This window comes from Zootoca vivipara, chromosome 8 (assembly GCF_963506605.1).
Source record: "Zootoca vivipara chromosome 8, rZooViv1.1, whole genome shotgun sequence".
Lineage (NCBI taxonomy): Eukaryota > Metazoa > Chordata > Lepidosauria > Squamata > Lacertidae > Zootoca > Zootoca vivipara.
This window is the reverse complement of record NC_083283.1, coordinates 7,365,305-7,384,963: the sequence shown is the minus strand read 5'-3', so window position 1 is coordinate 7,384,963 and position 19,659 is coordinate 7,365,305. Positions and strand designations below refer to the sequence as shown.

The 19,659-nt window shown below is 44.9% G+C and overlaps 1 protein-coding gene across 2 annotated transcripts in view; it reads right to left on the bottom strand.

Moving 5' to 3' along the window:
• FAM135B (family with sequence similarity 135 member B) overlaps positions 1-19,659 on the bottom strand; it is a 125,586-nt gene that overhangs the window by 52,521 nt on the left and 53,406 nt on the right. For both annotated transcript variants that reach the window (XM_035125308.2, XM_060277592.1), the window contains 2 exons: positions 17,388-17,561; positions 14,078-14,204 (listed from right to left, as the gene is read on the bottom strand). In XM_035125308.2, coding sequence (XP_034981199.2) covers positions 14,078-14,204; positions 17,388-17,561 — 301 coding nt within the window. The remainder of the gene's footprint in view (positions 1-14,077; positions 14,205-17,387; positions 17,562-19,659) is intronic.

Sequence of the window (19,659 nt, the reverse complement as noted above, 5' to 3'; positions counted from 1 at the left end):
CCCACCACCACTTTCTGAACACGGCCCAGGAGGAAGGAGCGGAACCACTGCATGACAGTGCCCCCAGCTCCCAAGCCCTCTAGACGGTCCAGAAGGATGTTATGGTCGATGGTGTCAAAAGCCGCTGAGAGATCCAGCAGAACAAGGAAACAGCTCTTACCTTTGTCCCTAGCCCGCCGGAGATCATCGACCAGTGCGACCAAGGCAGTTTCAGTCCCATGATGAGGCCTGAATCCTGACTGGAAGGGATCCAAATGGTCCGCTTCTTCCAGGCGTGCCTGGAGTTGTTCCGCAACCACTCGCTCAATCACCTTGCCCAAGAATGGAAGATTTGAGACTGGGCGATAGTTGGCCATATTGGCCGGATCTAAAGATGGTTTTTTAAGAAGCGGTTTAATAACCGCCTCTTTCAGCGGGTCTGGGAAGGCTCCCTCATGGAGAGAAGCATTTACCAACCCGCGAAGCCCATCGCCCAGCCCTTCCTGGCTAGCTTTTATAAGCCAGGATGGGCAAGGATCAAGGAGACAGGTGGTTGGTTTCATTCGTCTAAGCAGCCTGTCCACATCCTCGGAGGTAACAGATTGAAATTGATCCCACAAAACTTGACTAGACAGGACTCTAGCACTCCCCCGCCCCGGCCCTGCTCCCACGGTGGAGTCTACCTCTTCCCGAATCTGAGCGACTTTATCTGCAAAAAACTTTGCAAAATCATTGCAGGAGATCATGTGGCCCGTACTGGGCCCGGATGGAGCAGGTGGTTCCGCTAGATTGCGAACCACCTGGAAGAGTCTCCTGCTGCTGTTTTCTGCAGATGCGATGGAGACGGTGAAGAAGGTCCTCTTCGCCGTCGCCATTGCCACTTGGTAGGCTCGAAGTTGAGCTCTAGCCCGTGTCCGGTCTGATTCAAAATGAGTTTTCCGCCACCGGCGCTCTAGCCGTCTCAACGACTGTTTCATTGCCCTCAGCGCCGGGGAAAACCACGGGGCTGTCCGGGCTCCATGCAATCTGAGAGGGCGCTTCGGAGCCAGACAGTCAATAGCGCTGGTTAACTCCGCATTCCAGCGGGCCACCAGGGAATCAGCTGAAAGGCCATCGACATGGGATAAAACATCCCCTACCACTCTTTGGAAGCCAATTGGATCCATTAAGTAGCGGGGGCGGACCATCCGAATCGGTCCCACCTCCCTGCAGAGGGAAAGGGTTGCGGAGAAGTCCAGTTGCACCAGAAAGTGATCTGACCATGGCACTTCTTTTGTTTCGCTTTTACTTAATGTCAGATCACCAACATCCATAGAGGTAAACACCAAGTCCAAGGCATGTCCGCGGCTATGAGTTGGGCCAGACTTATTCAGGGACAGCCCCATGGGTATTTGTGCCTCCCTTAAATGCTAGCATTCAAGAAGGCAAAACAACGAACAGAAATGGAGGCAGATTTGCTCATCCCAAAGGGTGCATCCTGATGCTGTTCGGTCACATAACCTGTGCTGTGAATTCACACTCCGCAGCATCCATTGTTGGGTGAGACAGCGAGGTTGAAGCTACCTCCCTAGAGCTACAGATTCAGCTCAGGTGTCAATTCTTGCAAAGAGCTGCAACTCTCAGAAGACATTTTCACATATCTTCCTGCAAAAGATCCATGAGGGACAGAGCATTCTGTCAGGCTACGAAACAATGTCCACCCACTGTATCCACTCCAGAGACCCTCTTGACATCCGGAGGAGAGCAGCGCTATGCAATCAAGCCAGCTGCGCAACCTTTCACGTCACACTGTTTTGCCTTGGAAAAGGAGGGGAAATGAAAACAATGGCTGCAGAAGATGAGTAAATGTGCAGAGGATGAGAAGAGTAAACTTATACAAAGTGTCAAGCAATCGCCAGAGAGGAAATACCACCCTGTCACCTGATAGTGATCAATGACTCCAACCTTTCCAGCTTTATTTGCTTTACAGTCAATCTGACATTTCTTCACGGACGCCTTTATTGGTTTCTTTCAATCTAGAAGGCAGCTGTGGCTTCCAGCCTCAACTCCAATGAATCACAAGCAATTGTGTGGGAAGGGATTGTCTCCGCCAATCTCCTGGTCTCCTGTCAGATGTGCCGTCCCTTAAAATGTCCTGAATGGGATTACTGCACAGGTGATCAACTTCTGATCATGACAAGGTCAAGGTTCTTGTGCAAATTCACAAAGCCTAGGACAACTTGGGCTGATTCCTTATGCTCCACCTGAGGTCTTCTGGTAGGGCACTGGTGATGGTCCCACAGATGGCCCTGAGGCTGGCCTTTTGTTGTTGTTTAGTCGTTTAGTCGTGTCCGACTCTTCGTGACCCCATGGACCATAGCACGCCAGGCACCCCTGTCTTGCACTGCCTCCCGCGGTTTGGTCAAACTCATGTTCGTAGCTTCGAGAACACTGTCCAACCATCTCGTCCTCTGTCGTCCCCTTCTCCTAGTGCCCTCAATCTTTCCCAACATCAGGATCTTTTCCAGGGACTCTTCTCTTCTCATGAGGTGGCCAAAGTATTGGAACCTCAGCTTCACGATCTGTCCTTCCTGTGAGGTCTGACCAGAGCACAATACAGTGGTACGATTACTTCCCTTGATCTAAATCCAGGGGCCAAGCCTTCAGTGTGGTAGCCCCTGTCCTGTGGAACTCCTTGACGCTAGAGGTTATCTCTGCTCATTTTTAAACATGTAAAACAGATGCTCTACCACTGAGTTGTGGACCTTTGCCTATGCATCAGTCACAGTTACTGCACCCTCCTCCTTTTTAAAGCTGTGATACAAATATCCAAAGTGCAGCCTGGTGTCAGGGAGCTGACAAGGAAAGCAAGTCGTTCGCAGATCAGAGAAAGACAGAAAAATGCTGGTTAATTTACATTTCATAGAATCATAGAATCACAGAGTTGGAAGAGACCACAAGGGCCATCCAGTCCAACCCCCTGCCAAGCAGGAAACACCATCAAAGCATTCCTGACATATGGCCGTCAAGCCTCCACTTAAAAACCTCCAAAGAAGGAGACTCCACCACACTCCTTGGCAGCAAATTCCACTGCCGGACAGCTCTTACTGTCAGGAAGTTCTTCCTAATGTTTAGGTGGAATCTTCTTTCTTGGAGTTTGAATCCATTGCTCCGTGTCCGCTTCTCTGGAGCAGTAGGAAACAACCTTTCTCCCTCCTCTATATGACATCCTTTTATATATTTGAACATGGCTATCATATCACTCCTTAACCTTCTCTTCTCCAGGCTAAACATACCCAGCTCCCTAAGCCATTCGTCATAAGGCATCGTTTCCAGGCCTTTGACCATTTTGGTTGCCCTCCTCTGGACACGTTCCAGCTTGTCAGTATCCTTCTTGAACTGTGGTGCCCAGAACTGGACACAGGTGAGGTCTGACCAGAGCACAATACAGTGGTACTATTACTTCCCTTGATCTAAATCTGGCATCCCCAAACTGTGACCCTCCAGATGTTTTGGCCTACAACTCCTATGATCCCTAGCTAACAGGACCAGTGGTCAGGGATGATGGGAATTGTAGTCCAAAACATCTGGAGGGCCGAAGTTTGGAGATGCCTAATCTAGATGTTATACTCCTATTGATGCAGCCCAGAATTGGATTGGCTTTTGTAGCTGCTGCATCACACTGTTGACTCATGTCAAGTTTGTGGTCTACCAAGACTCCTAGATCCTTTTCACATGTACTGCTCTCAAGCCAGGTGTCACCCTTCCTGTATTTGTGCCTTTCATATATTTTTTTGCCCAAGTGTAGTACTTTACATTTCATTTAGTTTCTTGATTAAGGAAGCAGAACACAGAACACATGGAGACTTCAAAGGTTGTTCCTGTCTAGAAGAAGCAGTTGCCCAGACTGGCTTGTACCTCCTCCTTCACTCCCTATCCCTCTGTATCAGGACTCTCCCTCTGTCTACAGTGAGCCTCAAGGACCCTCTCTGTTTCTGCCTGGCTCTCTGTCCAAAAATATGCAATGCACACCTTGTTCTGGGAGGTTGTCTTGCAGGTTATCAGTAGAGAAGCTGTCAGAGTGGTTCTGGGGCAGCTGCCTCTTTCCTCCTCTTCATCATCCTTCAAGCTCCCAGCCTCCAGTTCTTCCCAGCTCTTTCCCTCCTCTGTGTGTGTGTGTGTGTGACCGACTTCCCGCCACCAGAATCCAGGATCAAAATCTTCTCCTACTATACTTTCTCTGGGTTGCTCTTGGTCTAGCAGGTTCCACATCTCCTCAGCCATTCCCTGACATCTGGCAATACTAGGTGGGTTGTACACATGGTCTGTATTTTTTTTATAGTGGTTGCAACCTACACTTTGCTGCTTTGGAAACACAAGTAGAGGGAAATGTTTCTTCAAGCTCTTCTCCCTCCATCTGCCTTTTGAACCAGCAATCACAAGTATTCCAAACTTTTGTTCGGCAAGTTGCTTTAAAAAGCAAACAGCTCTCATTTGCTGCAATTCACTGCTGTGCATCAAAGAACGTTTGGGTAACTGGGGGGAGATTAGCATAAATATCCCATTCTCTCCTTGATTTTTGCTTCCTTGCTCCTGCAGGCACCTCCTGTATTATTCATAGTTCACCCTCCAGCCTTGAAGCAATTTACAGGCAAGGACAATGAAATTTTATGAATCGGGGAGCGGTTTGCCATTATTTGGTAGGTCATTATGCTGTGCTAGAGACACTATGCCTCTGGATTCTGGGATTTGCAAATGGGAAGAGTATTGATGCACTCAAATCCTGTTTGTGGGCTTCCTATAGGCTTGGGAATAGGATACTGAATGAGGCGGACATTTGACCTAATCCAGCAGGACTCTTCTCTCCCTGTGTTTCATTTCTACCTAGACCATATTTCCAGGGTGGTTTGACATTGCAGTCAACATCTGCTAGGGCAAATGGGAATGGAAAATATACTGTTTATGCAACCCCTTCAACAATTCTATTTGGAAACACTTGATTTCTTTCAGTATTTGGCTCTCTCTCTCTCTTTTTCCTTTTTCTTTTTTTGCTGTTCCCCACTGACATCACGGGCCCACTGACAGTGACTCACCTCTCCTCTAGGGAGCAAGGCCCGAGTCAAGAAGGGGAACAAATTGGACAAGACGTCATTCTGGGATTATTAAAAAAAATTGGCTACAACTTTATTGATTCCAAATGTAGGTTGGATGTGGTTTAGGCATTGGGTGTATATCCCACACAGTATTCCCCTCGTGGAGGGCTGTCGCATGACAGGGTCAAGCCCAGGATTAGCGGGTCACCCGCAAGCTGCAGGTCTACCGTCCCAAGTCGCTGAAGGAAGCTCTATGGCCCATCTGCCACACACCTTGGCTTTGGGATAGAAACCTCCTACTAGACCCCTCTAACGAGGTACCCTGTTATTGCACAATTCTATGGTGGGGGGCGATGCACCACTTCAACCACCGCATGTTGTTGGATAAGAAGGATTCCACACAATGCCTTATCTGCCAAAGTTGTGACTATTGCTATGGGGAAAGCGAAACCTCCAAACGGGGCCAATCTGTTTGGAGGAGAAATTCTTTCCTGGCTCTGAAAACGGCAACCATTATTGAACCACAGTAAAGCCGACGAGCACAAAGTGGGGGGTGGGGGTGGGGGGGAGGTTACCATACATTAAGCCACAGTGTCATTGAATGGGGGCTGGTGTAGATAGGGTTGTTCTTCGGCCTACAGTGGCCCCTGGGGTCAGCTGCAGGCAGCCTTTAGTGCCTCCTCCAGCCCCTCCCTCCTGGCCCAGCCGGATTGGCCAGGATTCAAATCAACCCGATGGTGGGACTGTTCACCAATCTCCAGTGGCCAGCCTGAGAATTCCCCACAACAGGCCAGCTAGGCCTGATATTGCTCTGGCGGGGGGGGGGGTGAGCCTGGCATGACAGGCTGCAACCGCCGCCCACCCCGTGACCAATATTTTTCAGTGTTTCATGCTGATATGTAATGAAGTCCCTCTTATGAGATTTTCCTTCTGAGCAGGCATGAGAAGGCTGTGCATTTAGTGGCCCCAGGGAGAATATTGGGCTGTTAGTTTCTGAGCCAGAAATCTTCATCTCTTCTTGGCTGACGGACCTCCCTGGGCATACCTGAGGAGGACTAAAGAACCGACAATCTACTCTGGAGTTTTGGAGGAACAAAATCAATCAATTCCTACCTGACCTAAAAGTTATTAAAACGGAACTTTTTGGTTCTGATCAAAGAAAGAGTTAAAAGCATTTCATATCTACACCCACCCACCCCTGGAATTCTAATCATTCTAATTCAGAATGTGGTCTATGTATAATTGCACATATAATGCATGTGCCTAAGCTCTTAACTTAGTAGAGTTAATGGCTGTTAATAACCTTGTTAGACACATTATTTTAAATTCTACCTCCCTGTTTGTTTTTGTGGCATTATTGAATTGCTTTCAGGAAGGGGGGGCGGTGTTCCTCACTTACTCTTTTAAAGGTAAAGGTAAAGGGACCCCTGACCGTTAGGTCCAGTCATGGACGACTCTGGGGTTGTGGCGCTCATCTCGCTTTACTGGCCGAGGGAGCCAGAGTTTGTCTGCAGACAGTTTTTCCGAGTCATGTGGCCAGCATGACTAAGCAGCTTCTGGTGAACCAGAGCAGCGCATGGAAACACTGTTTACCGTCAAACACCGGAGTGGTACTGATTTATCTACTTGCACTTCATGCTTTCGAACTGCTAGGTTGGAAGGAGCAGGGACCGAGCAACGGGAGCTCACCCCATCGCGGGGAGTCAAACTGCCGACCTTCTGATTGGCAAGCCCTAGGCTCTGTGGTTTAACCCACAGCGCCACCCGTATCTTTTAAGCATATATAATTCCTACAGAAAGGATGAGGCCCTTTCATCCCCCATGAAAGCTATATAGTAATGTCACTCAAACAAACAATTCATAATAATAATAATAATAATAATAATAATAATAATAATAATAATAATTTATTATTTATACCCCGCTGCCTTCAGGGCTGCCTTCAGGTGTCTTTTAAAATTAGGATAGCTGCTTATTTCCTTGACACCTGATGGAAGGGCATTCCACAGGGCGGGTGCTGCTACCGAGAAGGCCCTCTGTTTGGTTCCCTGTAACCTCACTTCTCGCAATGAGGGAACCGCCCGCCATAAGGCCCTCAGCGCTGGATCTCAGTGTCCGGTGGAGACGCTCCTTCAGGTATACAGGACCAAGGCCGTTTAGGGCTTTAAAGGTCAGCACCAACACTTTAAATTGTGCTCGGAAACATACTGGGAGCCAGTGTAGATCTCTCAGGACCGGTGTTATGTAGTCCTAGCGGCCCCTCCCAGTCACCAGTCTAGCTGCCGCATTCTGGATTGATCATGTCTAGCGTCCAAACTTAGACTTGTGTCATAGGGTGGTGGCTGTTAGCATCTATCGGTGGTTCCTGCGCTGCACGAGGTTGGACTAGATGACAATTCTACAATTCTATGATCAGTTTGTGTTCATGCTGATACAGGAAAGGGAATTCAGAGGGTTGTGTGTGTGTGTGTGTGTGTGTGTGTGTGTGTGTGTGTAAATAGAGAAATCACAATGCCAACTGACTCTTCCTTCTCAGCCATTTGCGGTAATAATTAGGAATGAAAGCTAGGCGTCAAACTAGACATTAGCCCCTTTCAGTTTGCTGGGGCTTTATCATAGAATCATAGAATCATAGAGTTGGAAGAGACCACAAGGGCCATCCAGTCCAACCCCCTGCCAAGCAGGAAACACCATCAAAGCATTCCTGACAGATGGCTGTCAAGCCTCTGCTTAAAGACCTCCAAAGAAGGAGACTCCACCACACTTTTGTGCTAGTTTGATGCCTGTCTCAAACAATAACAATAGTACTTCCTTTTGCAATCATTTTAAAGTTCAGCCTTACTTCCACTCTCCTACAGTGATAATTCCCCCAAAGTTTTCAAGTGCAGGCCCAATATATAGGACATTTTAGAAGTCAAGATTAAGCATTATGAGATTAGGGGCATTGCATTGTTCTGGTTCCACTTTTCCTGAAAGGGGTGCAAATGATAAATCAGTAAGGGGGCAATCCTATGCAGAATAAGCTGGTGTAAAGCAGGTCTCTGTACGTTAAGATGCCACAAATTTACACCAGTAGATAAATAGGTACTTCTCCGGTGGGAAGGTAAACGGCGTTTCAGTGCGCTGCTCTGGTTTCGGTGTTCCATTGCACCAGAAGCGGCTTAGTTATGCTGGCCACATGACCCGGAAAAACTGTCTGCAGACAAACGCCAGCTCCCTCGGCCTGTAAAGTGAGATGAGATGAGTGCCGCAACCCCAGAGTTGTCTGCGACTGGACTTAACTGTCAGGGGTCCTTTACCTTTACCTTTATTTAGTCTCAGCTGGCAGAGCCAGAATGTGCAAATTATGCCAGCATATATTTGGATAAACTGGGGTTGAGGGTTTAATGTCTGCTGAGCTGGACACCAGCCATTTGAGCCAGAGATCTGCTGCATGCTAAGCTACTCTTCCTTACAAATCTTGTCATAGGATTGTCCCCCAAAATAATATTTATTTATTGGTAAATCACTGCCATCATCATCCACCTGTGGAAAGTGACTTGCCAATCCAACCTTTCCTTTTCTTGTTAACCATTCAGAATGGTATGCAAAACAGTCTGACTCACTTTGCCACCCTCAGAAGCTGCAGGGATAAATCAAGCTCACAAATGCAAACTCTGTGGGGCTATTTGACTGAAATTACAATCCTGCTAAGATAAATGGCCAAGCCAGCTTCATCTCTCTTGGAGTGCAAGTGCCTAGCCTATGCTTTGTGAGGATAAGAATGTTAAAATACCCACCCCACCCCAAGATTCCCCTTTGCCATTTGAAAAGGAGAAGAACCGACCACCTAAAGCCACTTCCTCATTTTTTAAAAAAAAGCCTCCACATGAATTAGACGTATCCTGATGGGCACTAAGCCAGAAAAGCAGAAAGCACAGACTCAAAATTAAAATAAAATAATAAAACCTGTGTCCGACTCCGGCATGTCACTTTGCAAGAGCTAGGGAAATTGGAATGGTACAACCTTCTGCTCCTGACATTTAATTATTCTGCACAGCAAGAAGTCAGGAGCGCCGAACAAAGAACCTTTGACGTCTTGTCAAAAACAGCAGCGCGGCAAGCTCCCTTGTGCAGAATCAAAGCAGGGGAAGCAAGGAGGAGGAGGATTGATTGAAACCCGTCTCCATTCGCAAATGAAGACAGCAGTGAGGACTTCCTCCTTCTCAAATATCAAGCTGGTCAAATCACTAGACATTTGTACCAACATCCTGGAATCAGCTGGATGACTGGGAGAGAAAACTTCAGAGGACATTTATCAGTGGCGAAAGAGTGCCATCTGCTTTGTGTAGTGTGAAAGGGCACTTCCTCTCAAATGTGGATAGGATTATGCAGCAAACACAAGCAAGTTCCACTTGGCGCAAGTCTTTGGGGCTACACAATTATTCCTGCATTGCACGGAACTGAGCTAAATGACCCATGGATGTTTCTATGATTTACACAGGGCATTTCCTTGATCTCTCAACCCATGTCCCACCTTACTTTCTGTGTTGTTTGTATAAAAGGTAAAGGTAACCCTGACCATTGGGTCCAGTCGCAGACGACTCTGGGATTGCGGCACTCATCTCGCTCTATAGGCTGAGGGAGCCGGTGTTTGTCTGCAGACAGCTTCCGGGTCATGGGGCCAGCATGACTAAGCCGCTTCTGGCAAACCAGAGCAGCACACAGAAACACCATTTACCTTCCTGCCAGAGGGGTACCTCTACTCCTTGCACTTTGACGTGGTTGGCAGGAGCTGGGACCAAGCAACGGGAGCTGACCCCTTCGCAGGGATTCAAACCGCCGACCTTCCGATTAGCAAGCCCTAGGCTCTGTGGTTCAGACCACAGCACCACCCGCGTCCCTCATTGTTTGTTAAGGATCCTGGGGCTTGTAGGAACCCTTTAAAAAACCACTGCATTTCCCAGGATGACTTTAAAAGTGGTATAAGAGGGCTTTAAATGTGGACATGGACAAGATGAGTGTAAAATACAACATTCCTAGAATGGACATGTTTAGACATGAAGAGGGATGTTTGTCCAGCCATTAGATAAACTTCCTATTTCCTCCTGTGCTGGGACAAACTTCCTCTACATGTGACCAGAGGTGGACTTGACTTTACCTGTGCAGATAACAAAAGCACAGGACTTGCCACCTCATCTCTCTCTTCACCATTTTGCTTTCGTCGAAGAAGCATCACCCTGAGATGCTCTCTTGGCTTAGAGAGGACAAAGGAACTATCGCCTTATAGGATAGATTCCAGGTGTATATATTTTGTAATTTAAGTCTGCCTTCAGCGATCCTTTTGTGAACTGAATGAAACTGTGAGTAAATTATTTTATACTTCTATACAAGACTGTGTTGTGTCTATCTTTTTAGGAGGGAATAAAAGGGGAATTACCAGGAAACTTATTTTATAGGCTTAAACAAGCCTGGCAAAAACGTTATCCGCTGTTTAAGTTTTAAAAGGGGAATGTTACTCTGCTAAATTGTAGAACTTGTTAAGACAAGTTGGGAAGGAGATAATTAAACAATATATCCTCCTCCTGCCTCCCTGAACATTCCCACAATGAGAACAATTTGGCACTCAAAATTCCACAAGGAAATTTGGAGATGGAGAATGAAACATTCCAACTGTGTCATTGTCCTCTACCTTGTGGGATGGAACACTGGGGCAGACAAGTCACAACAGTTCCTAGAGTGTCCACTAAGAGGAACTCACCTGGGGAACACCTGACTAAGTTCCTGTTCCTCCAGATATGCAGATGTGATGGATTAGCTGGCAGACAAAAGACCCTAGCCAGCAGCCATTCTCTCTCTTAGCCATTTCTCCTTCCATGGGAACACATCTCCAGAGAATCTACAGTTAGGATGGTTCTCCCTCTCAGCCTGTTGCTAAGAGAGAGACCAGATGGAGCCTCACTTTACTAAGAAGACTCCAGATGTATATATTTGTAACTTTTCTACGTAAGCCTGCCTTTCTGAGATTATGCTGTTAACTCAGGATGTCATGTGAGTAAACTATCTTATTTTAATACTATTGTGTCGTGTATTTCTTTTAAGAGGGAAAAAGGGGATTTGCCAGGAAGTATAATATTGAAGTATAATATTGTTGTAGAGGTTCTAGCAAACCTAACGCTCACGCTTTGCTGCGCACAAAGGGGGAATGTCACTCTGCTGATATTGGAAGCTTGCTAACACAAGCTTGGATAGGATCTATCTAATAATATATCATAATCCACATCTCTAACATTCCCACATACCTGGTCAGGGGATGTTCTTCCTCGTGTTAAGCCATAGGATCTTCCCACACAGTATGAGGCCAATGCGCCAGCCTCCATGCTGCCCAGTAATAATGTCAAAAATATGCTCCGATTGGAAATAGATGGCCTAAACAGGCATCTAAGCGTCAGCCAGAGCACATGTCTACGACAAAGTGCCCGCAAAATGTTCTACAGATAAATTGAAGCTTGTCCAAGCACATTACCCTCAAACTGACCTAAAACACAACAGAGGGTGTTAAAATAAACAGCTTTGTGATGCAGAATGAGTAATGGATCTCAGGCTTCCCATACACCACAGAATCAAATCACATTTAAAGTACACCCCTCCAAAGGACATGTAGTTTGTTAGAGGGGCTCTGTGAGGAATAAGGGGCTCTGTGAGGAATAATTTCCCATTATTCTTTCTTTTTCTTTTTCTTTTAAAAAAAGAGGATGGCAATGTCCTTCGGAATTTTAGGTGGTCATAATGTATAACATGTTGGAGGCAATTGTATAGTAAGACGAGCAGTTTAGGGTTATTTGTTTTATTACTTGTTTATTAAATTTCTGTACCGACCTTCATCCAAGGATCACCAGGTGACTTACAATATAATGGATGCTGCAGTTCTCTGGCTCAACCAACTGATTCCCAGCTCAGACATGCTCACCTGGCGTTAAGTCTGCAATGGCAATGCAGCTGAATATGCCAGGGTAAATTTCTCATCCCAGCTCAGCTGGGCTCAGCCAAATGTGGCTGTAACTCCCCCAAAAGGAGCGTTCTTGGGAAGTTGCTGGGGAGGGAGCAGAGAGGGGGAACCTAGGCTGGATCCTAATCCCAGTCAGCTTGGTTGTGTGGCTTCACAAACCCATGTTTCTTTCTTTCTTTCTTTCTTTCTTCTTTCTTTCTTTTTTTTTTAAAAAAAATATGTATAAAATTTTGTATGCATCACAAAATTCAGAGAAGTGTGCTTTCTGGGGGTGGTGTCCAGTGCTTGTCCTACTCATAGTAGACCCAATGGAATTAATGGATAAGATTAAATTAGGTCCATTAATTTCGTTGGGTCTATTTTGAGTAGAAAGTAGTTGGCAACAACCCCAAGTGTTCATTGATTTCCAATAAGGCAGAGAACTGAGAATTTGGACAGCTCGCTTTAAATCATGGGCTGATGGACTTCTCTTCCAAGTTGACTCTCTCTGCATTGTTATGTCCAAAGTCAGCAAACTGCATTTAGCACCACTTTCTCCTAAGCTCATAAAATGGGGGATGGAAAAGCAGCAATAAACATTAACCAAGCAAGCTATGTACTGTTGATAAACAAGCTCATTATCTCAATTATCTCTGTAATCGACACTGTCTCAGCAAGCTGAAAAGCAAAACAGATCATCGCTGGAGCGCTCTCAGCCGTGCGCTTGAAAGGAAATCAAATGAATGAGCAATGAAAATTGGGGGAAATCAAAATTGATCTGGCGTAGCCGACCTGTTCTTCAGCTATGTTTGAAGCAACAGGAAGACCAAGCAAGTAGCAGGACCTCTGCATGAAGAAGCCAGAGAAATGCTACGATGAAGACAAGATGGAACCACACAGCACCTACTTTGCCTCTGTTTTCACGCAAAAGGAAAGCAGTGCCCATACTGGTGATAACAGACTAAAGCAGGGGTCGGCAAAGTTTTTTGTGGCTGGGCTGGAGTGTCTGCTCGCGCACACATGCACAAATGCTATTTCTGGCACTCCTTCTGGTGCGGAGGAGGTGTGTGCAGCTTCTCATTGGCTGCAGGAGCTTCCTGCAGCCAATGGGAAGGCAGCCAGTGTCGCGGAAGGAGGTCCCCGCTCTGCTCCGTGCCAGTTTAGCGTGGCGCATGGGAGCCGACCAAGCGGGCGGTGGAGGTCCATGGGCCAGTTAAATGACCTCCATGGGCCACTTGTGGCCCATGATCCTTGGGCTGCCGACCGCTGGACTAAAGGATGCCAAGACAGGAAAAGAGGCAATAAGGGAACACCTAACTGGGGGTCAAACCTCCGAGTCCCTTTCAATTCTCCAATTCTGGGATTCTACATTTGTATTTGGAGGAATTTTTCCACCCTGGAATGCTGTCACTGTTCAAACCAGCACCACTGTTCTGATGATACAGGAAGAATATTTTGCTTCATAAAATGTTGCCTTTCCCCTTAGTAGTCAGTACTAAAGGCAAGGTAAGTAAAGCATCTGCATGCTCTGTTTCTTCTGCTAGCCTTTTGGGATTTGAACAACCGGCATCTCAGATCTGCTCCTCTGTAGAGGGTTTCACTCCGTATAACAGACGGGATCGACAACACCATCCAAACAGAGTAGTAGGAGTTTAAGAAGCATGACTAGGAATATATTAATAAACCTGTTGTTTCCTCAGGTAGCAATTGGCATCACTGGTCCTTTTTGACAAAAGGGAAGGATTTTGTAAACAGTTTGCTGCCTTAGAAGGCCAGTTTCCTCTTCCATAACCTCAATGTTGCCCTTATAGAATTCGGCAGAGAAGAAGGGGGTGCAGGCAAGCCTAGAAGCAGTTGACTCTGCCTCCACCTGCAGATATTCTCCTTGCTTTCTGCACTTTGGTTCCCAGTGGGCAAAAGTCACCACAGATTTTATCGGTGGGAGTAGGGATAATATAAACTCACCCCTCTCTTTCAGCCTCGTGATCCTGCCTAAGGAAAGCCCATCTCCATCCCTTAAAATTGTGCATCTAATGTGCAAGCAAGAACTGTCCCCTACCTCAGAAGCAACAGGTTTGCAGTAGCCGGCTCCAAACACCAGGTTTTCCAGCGACATCCCCGTCAGATCTGGTCCTGTTTCCAAGCTGTTTTTACCAAGCCACGAGCCCTTCCCTGGACGGGCAAAGCTAAACGAAAAAAAAAATGGAATACCTATATCTATATGGAACAACAATATTGCACATTTCAAAGTTTTCTCACCCATCCTTTCCTCTCTGCACTAAAAGTTCATTTCAAAACATATCCCCATGTTGCTATTTTAAAACGACAGTTCTTGAAGCGTTGGGAGACATAGCAAAGGTTCATCTTGGCCTGTGGTGCTCTAGGAAGCCTTCAAGCTTTTTCAAAGCTTGTTAAAAATTCTCCACTAACAGGATCAGTAGCAGCAAACAAGTTTTCCTGAAATAGGTAAGCTTTTCTTCTCTCTTTGTCATCAACAGCATATGGCAATTGTTAAGCATTTTAAAGGAGTTCAGAGAGAAGCAAAGAGATTACTGTTCTCCCTCTTTGCTCAGGGTAAGACAAAAGACAGTGGTTACAAATTAGGGGGGAGGCTAGATTTAGATAAAATATTAAGAACAACAAGTCTGTGTGTGAGCAAGCAAGAGACAACAAGGAAACATTAGATCAGAGGCAAGCAGACTTGAGGCTTGCAGGATCCACTTTAATTTTATTTATTTTTTGTGGGAATGTTTAGGAATATGGATGAGGAGATATTGTTTAATATTTCCTATCCCAGCTTGTGTTAGCATGCTTCAAACTTAGCAGAGTTTACATTCCATTTTAATGCACAGCAAAAACGGTTGCTCAGGCTTGCTGAAGCCTATAGAATAATATATATGTTTCCTGGTATTTTCCCCTTTATCCCTCTTAAAAGAAAATTTACGGCACAGTGCTCATTATAAGTATGAAAATAGTTTACTTACAGACTTCCTGAGATACAGCACAACTCAAGAGGCAGACTAGCTTAGATAAAGTAATATATACATGTGAAGTCTACTTATATGAAGTCAGACTCCATTTGCTCTCTCTCTTGGCAGACTCTAACACTAAGATGTTGCTTCTCTGAAGACGAAATTGAAAGAGACCGAAATGGCCGCTGGCCAGTGACTTTACCTGGCCAGGTAACGCCCATCTCAATTACATGTAGAGGAAGCCCATCCCAGATCAGTGGCAGGAAGTTTGCTGCTGACCAGGTCAGGTGTCCCTCCATGTGGTCACTCTAGGAACTGTTGTGAATTGACTGCTCCTGCTTTGCATCCCACATTTTTTACCAGCCCTACCAATAGACAGGGTGAGGCTGCTGCCTCAGGCAGTGTGAGCTGAGGATAGGGACCAGCAGCCAAGAGTGTGTTACATGGCCCCTAAACTAGCCTGCTCCTCTTTGTGGAAGATGATTCTTTCATGATTAGTGTGGAAGTAAGAGTTAGCCCTGTCAAGATTCTGTGCACATATTCTCCTTCGCCTTAGGCTACAAAATGACTTGAGCTGGACCTCAGAAGACACTCCCATGTGAACTGACCTGGACCCTGCAGTCATCCTCTAAGGTCCTCCACGAGAGGTCCATAGGATGGCAAAATGCTTGGTAAAGCCACATCCACCTTCTGGACTTAAATAAGATGGGGTTGCTATATGTCTGGAATTTCTTGGACATGACCAGGATATAACCAGGGAAAATAGTGTCTGGGAGTTTGAGGTTGATTGCTTTTTTTTGGGGGGGGGGAGCTCAACAGCTTGAATTTTACTTCTAGAAATATGGCAACCCTAAAATAGGACAGAGTGCTGTCCATTTCCCAGTCTGGATAGTGCCATCACCACATTTGTTGTTGTTGTTTAGTCGTTTAGTCGTGGCACTATCCAGACTGGGAAATGGACAGCACTCTGTCCTATTTTAGGGTTGCCATATTTCTAGAAGTAAAATTCAAGTTGTTGAGCTTTTTTTTCAAAAAAAAAAAAGCAATCAACCTCAAACTCGCAGATTATAAAAGGCAAACCTTGGTTAGCAACTGTGGTTAGATTACTGCAACACATTATACATTATACACAACACATACATGTACGCAGGGCACACAAATTTAATAAATAAATAAATAAATAAATAAATAATAACTCTGCCAAGTCTCTGTATTTTTAGTTGTTTTGTTGCTGACATTGTTTTATGTATGCATTTTTTTAAAAAAAAAAGCAAATGAGATTAAATATACTCAGAGTTATAAATTTTTGGTAGAATATTTTGAATAAATTGATATGCATTTGTATAATTTGGAATATTTAATGTGATGTGATTGGATGGCTAAAGTGGAAAAGTCAATAAAAATTATTTTAAAAAATTAATAAATATACTCGGAGTTGAGTGTTGATTTCATGCTCTTTATTTCAGCTCATGGTTAAAAGTGAATGAGTGCTTTCCCCAAAAACCTCTGGCTGTGTGTGTATATATATATATATATATATATATATATATATATATATATATATATATAGACACACACACACACACAAATTATTTACACAATGGGTCCCGTGTGATTGGCAGATTCAAATCCCCTCCTGGAGCCTGATTGGACTCTTCCTTCCTGCAGGCCAATCAGATTGCTGATTCACTTCCTCCTGGAGCCGGATTGGGCGGCTCCTGCAGGCCAATCAGGTTACTGCCTTCTAGGATCCTACCTGCCTATTGTTCTAGGATCCAAGCTCAGTACATAACATGAGATATGAACACAGGGCTGGCGCAGCTGCCTAGGGCGCCAAAATGGAGGGGGCACTGACCAGCCTGCCCGCTGCCCGGCGGTGCTGTCACCTGTTGCCTGTCACCTGTTGAGCGGCTTCAGGCTGCTATCCTAAGGTGCGTGTGTGCCTCCGGAGAGTGACCTGAAGCCGCTCAACAGCTGACAGGCGCTGTGGAGGCGGCCCCAGGCTCGGGCTCCCCCCGCAAAGCTCCAGAGGCATGCAGGGATCGTGAGCCTGGGGCCACCTCGCCGCGCCTCTCAGCTTTTTTTTTATTTCATTTTTATTTTTTCTACTTTTTATTTTTTCTATTTTCTATTTTTCTATTTTCTATTTTTATTTTTCTACTTTTTATTTTTTCTATTTTCTATTTTTATTTTTTCTACTTTTCTACTTTTTCCTGTTTTCTATTTTTATTTTATTTTTTATTTTATTTTTTAATTAATGGGGGGGGCACGAGAAGGTGATCTCGCCTAGGGCGCAAAAAACCCTAGCATCGGCCCTGTATGAACAATTGACCTCTCATAGCAAAGATCATGAAATGCACATACAGAAAATGAAAGCAAGAACCCTGTTTCTCTCACCTGATCAGGGGCTGGTGCAGAGCCACCAGAGAGGCGTGCAGGGTAACAGAGATGGCCGACAGGTGGAAGTAATCAAACATGACGGGCACATGATGATGCAGCCCTCGGCCCGGGTCGAAGTGGAGCCCCAAAGTGCGGCTGCTGATCACAGGGATTGACGTGACATCTCTCAACCTGGAAGGAGAAGCAATGGTCGCTGTTGTTAATAACAATTTCAGTTATGGACGGCTTTGCCTGAAGGATCTCAAATTGCCTTCTCAAGGGAAGAAAAGCGTATAAAACAGTGTTGCATATCTATCTGTCTGTCTGTCTACAAAAAAGTTAAAACATTTGCATATAAAACATCATTCAAACAAATACATATAGGGGAAAAAAACAGCTAAAATAATTTGCATTTGTTTGCTTGTTTGGAGCCCTGGGCAGTAAATGCACAAGCAATAAAACAAAATGCAAAACAAATCAACAGAGATGACAGCTTCCTGACATGTACTGGAGAGGGTGGTTGTTCCAAAGCATAGGTGCCACCACAATAAAGGCCCTGATCTCACATTGGGAGGAATGGATTTTCTGATGAGATGGTATCTGCAGGAGGCTCTCTCCTACAGAGCACAGTGATTGATTGGGCCTATAAGAAATGAGCTGGTCTTCAAGGTATCCCGATGCCAAACTGTACAGGGCCTCATACTACCACCTTTAAGTTAGCCTGGTAGCTAATTGAGCCTTCTGCTGGCTCAATCTGCTGCATTGTTGAAGCCCCAGAGACAATGGCGTGAGTGGAATTTTTATCACTTGGCAGCAATTCTCTTGGCAAGGAGGAGCATTTACAAGGCTGGTGCTTAGCTCTTAATTGTTCTTGTAGCAGCAGTGTCAACATTATGACATTGCTGCGAAAAACCCAAAGTGACTTGCATTGCACCATTCACAGTTCCTTTTTTTAAAAAAAAAGTCAGTGATTGGACTTAAACCTGATTTTGTCATTTGGGGAGAAGCTGCTGACACAAGTCATTAAGACTTACGAGAAGCCTTTGTAAGAGGTGAAGGAAGAGCTAGGACAAAAAAAGGACAATCCATTTCCATTTTATTTCCATGTCCATGCTGTTAAAGAGAATGTGTGTCTAAACATCTGAGTGTCCAGTGCAAAAAAATATTCCCCAGTCACCCATTCATTTGGTCATAGCTGTCAACTTTTCCTTTTTTAAAAGGGAAATTCCCTTATTCCGAACAGGATTCCTCGCGAGAAAAGGGAAAACTTGACAGCTATGCATTTGGTACTAGTGATGTCACAGAAGCTCATATTTTCTCATATTAAAAAAAGTAAGAAGATAAGAGTCTTACTGGATCAGGCCAATGGCCCATTTCATTTATGATCCTGTTCTCACTATTGGAATCTTCCTTCTTATTCCTAACTGAATATAAATGTTAAATTGGAGGTGTGAAATTCAAAGTTCAACACATGACTTTTGAAAAGTATGGTGAAGCTTCTAAAGAGGGATTTTATGGAACATCAGGTACAGATATTTCACTGATGAATATATATATATATATATATATATATATATATATATATATATATATATATATATATGGTACATTGACAAACGTTTGAATTATGGCACCATGGATACCTTTGAGGCCAGTCAGTGCTGGGTAGCCCAGATTTGACCTCATAAGGGACTTAACATAAGATGAGTTTGCTGGATCCAACCAAGACCTGTCTAGTCCAGCATCCTGTGTTCACAGTGGCAAGAAATGCCTGCAAGAAGCCTGCAAGCTTAACATGAGTTAACTCTGTCCATCTGTGATTACCAGCAACTGAGACAGAATGCCTCTGACAGTGGTGGTAGAACATGGGTGGAACATACGTAGAACGTAATGTTAGAAGCAAGGATTATGATCACCATGGTGCAGGGAGCCCTAGTAAATTCTATTTTCCCAAGATAGCCCAGTATGGTAATAGTTGATACATTCAGTAATTCATGTACCAGACATGATTGCTTAGATTAAACCATCATCATCATTACGAGTTAGTTTCTTTATCTTAACCCAGGGCAACACAAAGTGTCTTAAAAAGAGAAAAACAAAAAAACATCTCTGCCTCCTAAGGCAGCTTCAAGCAATATTATCTCTTTATTGTATTTATGAGATTCTTCATGAAATAAATTCTCTAGGCATCGGGCGAAAACAAAATAAAAGTATGGCAATAAAGCCACAAGAGGTGTTAGAAAAAGCAAGCCCATAAAAACCCAAATACAAAACCAGCACAATAAAATAC